Source organism: Carassius carassius, chromosome 46 (genome assembly GCF_963082965.1).
Source record: "Carassius carassius chromosome 46, fCarCar2.1, whole genome shotgun sequence".
In the NCBI taxonomy this organism is placed as follows: domain Eukaryota; kingdom Metazoa; phylum Chordata; class Actinopteri; order Cypriniformes; family Cyprinidae; genus Carassius; species Carassius carassius.
This window is the reverse complement of record NC_081800.1, coordinates 15,818,112-15,826,822: the sequence shown is the minus strand read 5'-3', so window position 1 is coordinate 15,826,822 and position 8,711 is coordinate 15,818,112. Positions and strand designations below refer to the sequence as shown.

The 8,711-nt window shown below is 35.0% G+C and overlaps 1 protein-coding gene across 1 annotated transcript in view; it reads left to right on the top strand.

Annotated features, from left to right (window-relative positions):
- The first annotated feature begins 5,670 nt into the window (after window positions 1-5,670).
- LOC132129038 (synaptotagmin-6-like) overlaps window positions 5,671-8,711 on the top strand; it is a 49,224-nt gene continuing 46,183 nt past the window's right edge. The window contains exon 1 of the mRNA XM_059540452.1: window positions 5,671-5,924. Coding sequence (XP_059396435.1) covers window positions 5,768-5,924 — 157 coding nt within the window. The 5' untranslated portion in view covers window positions 5,671-5,767. The remainder of the gene's footprint in view (window positions 5,925-8,711) is intronic.

Below are 8,711 nucleotides of genomic sequence, written 5' to 3'. Positions count from 1 at the left end.
ACACTGGTGTGGCTATACGTCTCTGTCTCTTATATATAAAAAAAGGAATATTTAAGTTGTATTATTAGTCACCTGAACAAACAGTGGCAGTGTAAAGTATAAACTACCAGATCTGAGATGACAATGACACACAGCCTTGACTTAATTCCACATCCTCAGCTCAGGAGATGCCACGGTTTGTTTGAGTCAGATAGGTGAAGGAGTTTTGACATGCTCTTACAATGTATCTCTCACATCGCCTAAGGTGGAGCAATGATGAGACAGGGACATTAATAACAAAATCAATATGGAGGGAAAGAGAGGCTCCTAGTTTGTTTAAAATTTTAATGTGAATTAAAAATGTATTTTTTTTTTAACAGCCAATGGTTTCTTTTTGGTCATACGCTATTACAGATTGTGATTGTATTCAATGAGGACTGATTGTAAATTGAGATAAAGATTGTAACAAACTCAACTTAAGCTGTAAAATGAATTAAATGTACACTTCAAAACGATCAGCTGCTTGAAATTGGAGGCAGCAGGTGACCAGCATGTGTCCTCAAAATCAGCCTTTGTCTCTGAGGGTAATATTCAGTGTCTGGTCTTCCTTAAAGTGCATCATTTGCATTCCACCCGTCTCTGTGATCTTCTTTTGGATGAAATCAATGTTGGCATGCTCCTCTCTTTCATTTTGCTCTCATCAAAAAGGTTGATTGTGTACAACCTGTTTCATTTCGGACTGAAATTAAAGCACTGTGCTGGAGAAAGGAAATAACCAATTGCATCTGTTACTTACTGTGCAGCTTTGATTTGGAATATTTCATGCTATTTGTCAATAAGATTATTGCATCCAAATTTGTGTTTGACATATTGCATGTAACTTCACCTGTGTCATCCAAACCAATGTTTTAAGTCGGTTGTAACCCAAAAACTCTTATCAATTTATCATCAGCTTATCAACAAATGTTGTAGCTGTTAAAAGCTGTGCATTCAATTAAACCTTTTTAATGGGGTAATTCTATTTGATTTTGGCACACATATGTATAATATGGCTTGTTTATGCAGCTGTCATGTTTCATTTTCAGTCTATTCAGCCTTAATGTTGTGTTCATTCATGGGTCATTTTACCCAGAGAGGGGTTCCTTTTTCCTTAAAAATGCTAGTTAAAATGATAATTCACCCAAAAACATTCTGTTATCATTTTGTCACCCGCCACTCGTTCTAGGTATTTTGAAAGATACTACAATATATTTTGTTTACTGTTGTATGAATGAGTTTGTTAGTATGATGGATATTTTATTTGATGTAAAATATGGTTCTTGAAGCAAAATCAACTCTGAACCACTGATTAAGGCCAACTTGTTCATAGCAACAGTAGCGTAAAACTATTTATTTATTTATATATATATTTTTAAATTGTGTTCTTAATATTGTACCTTCTTAAATCACATCCACATTAAATCATTCACTTAAGTGTAATGTTTAATTAAAATAAAGCCTCATTTAAGGCCATTTCTCTTAGACGCAAAGAAATATGTTCTATCCTCCAAGAGGTGCTTATTAAGGGAGATTAATTAGCATGCAGGTGGAGATGTTTGATTACAGGGTTCAACATGTAGTCCAGATGAAGGCTCATGTTTTATGCAATCAAATGTTACTAATGTCCTTGTACAACAGTGATGAAGGTATAGTGTTGGAAATATGATGCTTCAATAAACGTAGAATGTAATATGATTGCAGAAAATGAGTGAAACTGCTGCCCTCATCCTTTGCTTCCTCTGAGGTTTATTAAACTGATGGCGAAAATGTAATTCCAGTAGGTTACTCCATGGTTCCCTGTGAGCTTTGTTTAAAAAAGGGGTTGCACTTCCTCTGGGGTTTGATTATATTTGCTGACGGCCAGGGTTATGTTTTATGGATGTCATATTTCCTAGTTTCTTCCTTGTATTCATAGGGCCACAAATTGACTTGGCATCATATTCTTGCATTTGAACAAAATGCATTCTGTGTGTTTATAAATACAGCATTTCTATCTGTACCATTAAACAGTACTTGATTAGCATGATTTGAATAAGCAACCTCTTATGCCATGTGACAGCTAGACAGAGAAGTTTTGCACCTGCAGGTACGGCCTTGTCACTTCAGAGATTCATCACTGCTCATGGATCAACTCCAAACTCCTGGAATTAACTTTAGTTATCTGAACAAAAAATCTATTTGGGGTAGTTTAAAATAGGACAATAATATGACATAATTTGGGGGGGCAATTTTTTATGTTTAAACAGATTATTTTTCCAAGTAGTGTAAATATTTCCATTGTCCATACAAAATCATCACTAGTATTTACTGTAAAAAATAAATAATAATAAATAAAATAAAAAATAAAAAATATGTTTTTTTATACTTTAAAATGTCACATTTAATTCATTGCTGTTTCTTTGTAATTCTTTGTTAAAAATAATAATAATAATAGTTACTTCCTCTGAAATGAATGCCATGGCATTTCTTTATGAGTCATTTCAGAAAAAAAAGAAGTTTAATGCTATTGATATTTCAATATTTAAAAATAATTTTTGTGTGTGTTTCAACATCATTTGTGTTTGAAATGAAATGACGGTGTGTTGATAATGACTGATTTTCAATTCTGGCTGAATTAAACCTTTAAGAATATAAAAAAAGTTAGGGAAAAATATGACGGTGTGATAATGACGAGAGAATGAGTAGGATTTTGCACTACAACATGTTGGTCTGTTCATTTTTTTTATTTGTATTTTTTTATTACTTCACAGGTCAAATTCACTTCATGAATAATTTACCAAAATATTTGTGGAGCTGATTGACAGCATCTCAATTTTCTGAAAACAATCACAGTGTTGTATCCTTCCAGATAAAATACTGAATCAATAAAGTCCTGAGATGCTGAATCAATATTGAGATTATGGTTTGTGTCAATATTTAGTTTTTTAAAGCAGACCCTAGCAGCTTTACAATAAACCTCAGATTAATTTTCTTCAGGGCTACAAACAGCATCCTAAATGGTAAAGGAATATTTTTTTTGTAATCAAGTTATGGCAAATTCCTAGAAATCTGAAAGCTGAAAGAAACATTTGATCAACAATCCAATGCTGATTTTAATCAGACCCACTCAGTTTTTGATTAGTCTTTGTTTATTAAGCTGAAATTGCTCTAATAAAAAATGTGTAGTTCTCTTCTGTTTAGGTTATAGAAAAGAGGCTGAGATTGCCTCAATGGAGTGATTTGAGTTATTGAAGAAATTAGTGAACATGAAGGAGCATGAATAATTGAAGTGTCACCTCAGCCTTTCCTCTGTGGAGTCTCTAATGCCTGTTGTCCCTCACTTTTCACAATCAGATCAGTGCAGCCAGAAGAAATAACAATCTAATGATACAGAAAAAAGAAAAGAAAAAAAAACAGTTTATGTGAGCACTGCTCAACCCTGTGTGGTCAGTGGAAAAATGCCATTTTCAAAAGCAGGTTTATGATGCTGATGGTGGTACTGGAGGTGTGATTCTGATCCAGTTACAAAATATTATAGTATATATAATACACTTGTATGTGTTCAGTATGAAATCTAATAATATTTGTTTTTGAAGGTGACAATACAAATGCTCAGATTTTTTTTTTTCAATAATCTTTTTGCCATTAAACACAATACATAATTTGTGATGTGATGGAAATGACACTGTTGTGGAACAGCAACACACTTTCTGTGTTTATATGTATACCATTGCATGTTTTTGTAGACAAATTAAACAAGCTAGTGATGATATGAAAAGTGTGTTTTAAGAGACTATTTCTAAGTCTACAGGACCAAAAATGCCCTTGCTGAAGACACCCATTTCAGAATCACAAAAACATAATTCTTTCTGAATAAGTATTATTTCTTTTTACTGAGCCACATAAAACTGAGAATTATAGGTCTGCTGGTCTAATCATGACACTGTGATATCACTGGAAAGCACAGCACAATAATACAATGATGTTTTGCCCTATAGCACTCTAACCATTGCCTGACAGAAGCATGTATCTAATAATTTCTCTCTGTGATGGAATAACCCTTTATTATAGACAAACATGTATCATTTGACCCTTCAGGGTCCACAGTGTAGATAAAGAAAGAGGAATGCATGCATGAGTCTAAATGAACAGCTTTGTTAGGCCCTTAGACTAAACTGACTCTGTTCTACTATGACTATCAGGGGAGTTTGTATGAGGATAAACAGTAAATTAAGATGAAGATTGCAATATTTATTATATTTACAGAAATTACGATTAGTATTCTGTGTCACATGTTTAATTCAATGAAACTCATTGTTTTGAGCTGCACAGTATTTAAATGAACTCTACCAGGTCTTTTAGGAAATCTGATTAATTTTATAAGTAATGTGTGGGTGTGTTTATTTATTTTATTATTTACTTTATTTGCTTGAATTAGATTCAGCTGTGTTGTGTTTGTATATAATACTCAAACTAATATAGAAATGTGTCATTCGAATCAGTGCTGGAATCAGCAAATTATTTCACACTGCGTGCTCTTTAGTGGGTGAATAAATATCAGATTAATTTACATTTCTTGCAGTTTACCTGACCTGACTATAATTTACCTGGCCCTTTGTCTCAGAATTTTTTATTTAGTACATTTTTATTTTAAGTGGTATTTAAAAAAAATGGTTATTGTATATTCATATAATATATTTATTTATACTTTGTGTGTGTGTATATATGTATACACAGAACTTATGTAAGATTTTGTTAAACTCATAATATATTTATTTTAGTCCATTTAACCACAGGCTGTCAAAAGCATTTAATTTCTACTTGATTTTATGGGTTTTAACTTGATTGTCATCAGTAATTAATTTCGGTGTGTTTAAAAAAAGCGCAGTGAACTCATCACTGCTTGTCATCACTTTGTTTTTGTAAGGCTGCAATTCAACTTTAGTCAGTTTTAGTGGGTTGCCATTTTTTCACAGTGCAATGGTGCAGTGGAGGCTTTGTTGGAGTTGCATTTTTTATTAAATTAGTCCATTAGTATTTTGTACAATGATATGGTATATTTATACCTTTTTACAGTATCTGTTTTACTTTACAGATACAAAATAGCCCATAACACTGATTCTTCTTGGCAGTTCAGTTGCATGAAGTTAGTACGGCTGTTGACTGAGTGCTCTGAACATATTAAAATCTCTATATATCACATCGGCAGGGACACAAATGGTACATACACAAGCACACACACTATTCCCTCTGCTCTCACATATGCACACAGGGCTCTGATCTCTGAGGACAGGCTTTGAGGAGGAGGAGGCAGCGCTGAGGGAAACATCGACCTGAGAAAAACAAGCCCAATGGTCATAATGAGAGGCTTTTCATTACAGGACACAGGAATTGGTGTGGGAGAGCAAAGAGGGGCTGAAGGAGGCAGATGCTCAGCGCTGTATAATCACAGCCTCCCTTCTGCACCACTGGACTTATTTGGTGCATTTCATTTGTGGATCTTGAGATTAAATGTGATGCAATAACGCCATCTCTGGAATACCTGGGGGCGTTAGTGAATCATTAAGCACTGCACACACATGTGTATGATACACCCACATAAATGCACAAATAAAAACTGGCACACACACACACATTCTTGAGGAACAATAAGAATCAGCAGCAGGAGAAACTTGCGTTCATGTGGGTGCTTCAGCGGCGCTGTGGGTGAGAGGGGGTGTGTTCGGATCCCGCTGGAGGAGCCAGTAACGCCGAGGATGCGTCAGGGAGCATGACTGCTGCCGGAAAGGGGCATGACATGATCTGTCAGAGGGCAGTGTCTCTCATAGTTGACCTCTGTACACAGGGCAGCCCGCGGCTGGACCACAACACCTGTGAGGAGTTCCTCTTTCTCAAGTCCAATCAAGAGTACAACCACAAGGATACGGGTAATGACCAGTCTTTTCCTTTAGAGTTATGGTTCTGCTGCTTGTACTGTAGAGCAGATTGTGTTTTTATTGATGGTGTTTTTCTGAATGAGAATCTAATTTTAATCAGAAGTACTCTTATTTTGGCTCAGAAACTGTGAAACAGAGCCAGTCTGGAATCAAGTTAAAAATGACCTACTCTCTGGATAGCATCACTCACGGCTTGACTGCGTTCCTGTGTGGGGGTTGTAGTGGGAACAATTATTTAAGTCCAGAACTGCCAGCAATGCCAGACAGAGATGCCTATTAGACGATACTGTTAAGATAATGACTTTGGCAATAACTGTTTAAGTGTCCCCAAGAGATAAAAAATAATTTGTATTTGCCACAGTGCTTATGCATTGTGACAGAAAAATTACTGTTCATGCTTTTATCAGATGTTTGATCATAAAACATTTGATCATGTGTGGAAGCCTTATCTGAAACCCTTTTTGTTTTAAGTAGCAGGCATAGATTCAACATTTTAGTTGGGGTCCCATAGATTTGTTAAAGCATAAATAAATTCCCTTTTTTGATCATTTAAATGCATTTAAATTAAAATTATTTAAATTTTCATTGACATATGGGGGTTTGGATAGTTGTAATTAATGTGCACATCTATGAAATCATTGAAGATGAAAGTGCAGTAACTTTTTGAAATGCATTGCATTAAAAGTAACCATGCTACATTTATAAGAAAACAATTGTTTGAAAAATCATATTATTAATCTTTTATTATTCATATTTTTTATTATTCATATTTTTGTTTATATATTTTTAAAACATTGCATTAAAACCAATCATTAATTAAATCAAACATTAAATTAGGTTGAATTGTTTTATTCATATACATTTAAAGCTAATGTATAATGGCTGTTTTCAATGTTTGTTATATTTATAAGCACTGAAAACATGCACACAAGCTTCAAAAGTAAAATTTTTGCATTCAGATCAATAATGCAATAATAATTGCATCAAAAAAAAAACATTTAAAAATAAATAAGTTATAGTGTATATAGTATAACAAAAAAGTATAAAAAAATTTGTATACATTTTTAAATTATTATCTAAAATGGTTGCTTTAAATCTTTTGTATATTGCATATTTAAATGTATTCTATAATGTATTTTAGTTAAAAAGTACAAATTAATTGAGGAGAGACTTACATATAAGGGCTTTTTGAAGGTCTCTTATATTATTTGTTCTGTTCAGTCAATTTGCTTGCAGCCAGACTGGAGGTATTTTTGGCTGGTTTTGTGTATGCCATTCTGCCATGTCGATGTGTTGACAGACCCCTGCTTGGAAGAAATGTGTCAAGTGAATGTAGACAAAAATCTTGTCACTTTGTATTAACCTCACTAGGCAAATCGAAGGCCCTCCAGCCCACCATTGGCATCCATGGCTTAGCCATGGGGGCACTAAATGCCACGGTATGTTATCGGACCATCACTGTGAATCACAGATAAAAGCTGAATAGAGGCTCTTTTCTTACATTGTTGGGCAGATTTAAAACCAAGTGTCGGGTTTCCTTCAGAGGGAAATGTCAAGCAGCTTGCTGTGTTTTGAAAGTGAGAGGAAATGTTCTGCTAGGAGCAATCTGCATGGAAAATCTTACATTGTGAGATAACTGCGCAAGAAGGTGATGATTTTACATGTCTCAATGACAAAATGTTTTTTGTACAATATTTGTTTATCATTTTGCAGTGTTTCTTCCTGTCTTTTTTGCTGTCTGCCAAATCATTGCGATTCCGTAAACAAACCAATTTTCAGTGTCTTCAAATGTCATGAGCCTCGTCATTGACTGAGGCATTCAACATGTGCGTCTGTGATTTCTAATCTCTGGCAAACTCTGGCGGATGCAAAATCGAAACATTCTGACAGAAATGAAAAAACAAATTTCTGTGTTTGCAAGGACACTTTATTAAATACTACACGGCTCCAGGTTAGTTTGAAAGTATTCCAGCGTGAAAACCTTCATGGGTTTGGGTACTGAAGCACAGATGCTGTTCAGGGATGGTAGGACACAGTGCGGCTTTGGATGATGGATGGAAAGCCCTGTACAATCCCATTAACAGTCAACAGATGTCTAAAGATGAGAAACGCACAGTGGAGAAAAAAACAACTCTCACCACTATGATTTTGAAGTGCTGTTAAACTGGAAGACAGACTGATGCCCTCACAGTTGTCCTTGTCCACATGCAAACCTATTGAAATGATGGATGCTGGATCACATGTAATGTGTCAGATTTCCACATCAGCTCTAATTAGATTGTATCTCATTTTCACAATCCCATCATGGCTTTATTAAGCCAGACTCCCTGCAGAGGCCATTTGTAGCAGATGATTATTCGTTAGACTGCTGCATTCTTTGAAAGGATGAGGAAAGTTTTGCATTGCAGGTGGAGAAAAAAGCATAAGTGCAAAATAAGCCACTTTGTTTGTTGTGCTTTAGAGTTTTGCTCTAAATGCATTTTCAATAATTCATATGTGTCTCATCGAGTCTTTTATAGAAAAAACAGTCTTTTTCCCACAAATTGGCCAGGAGCCATTTTGGCTCGAGAAGATAATAGACTTTTGCTGCACTGGTGTTAACGGAGGCAAATAGATGCTACGACAAGTCCAACAGCACTGGCTAATTTACATGATTATTATGTGTCTTTCTAACTCCCGGGTAATTGTTGCTGTGGTAGATGAGTGTGTATGAGTGTGTGTGTGTGTGTGTGTGTGTGTGTGTGTGTGTGTGTGTGTGTGTGTGTGTGTGTGTGTGTG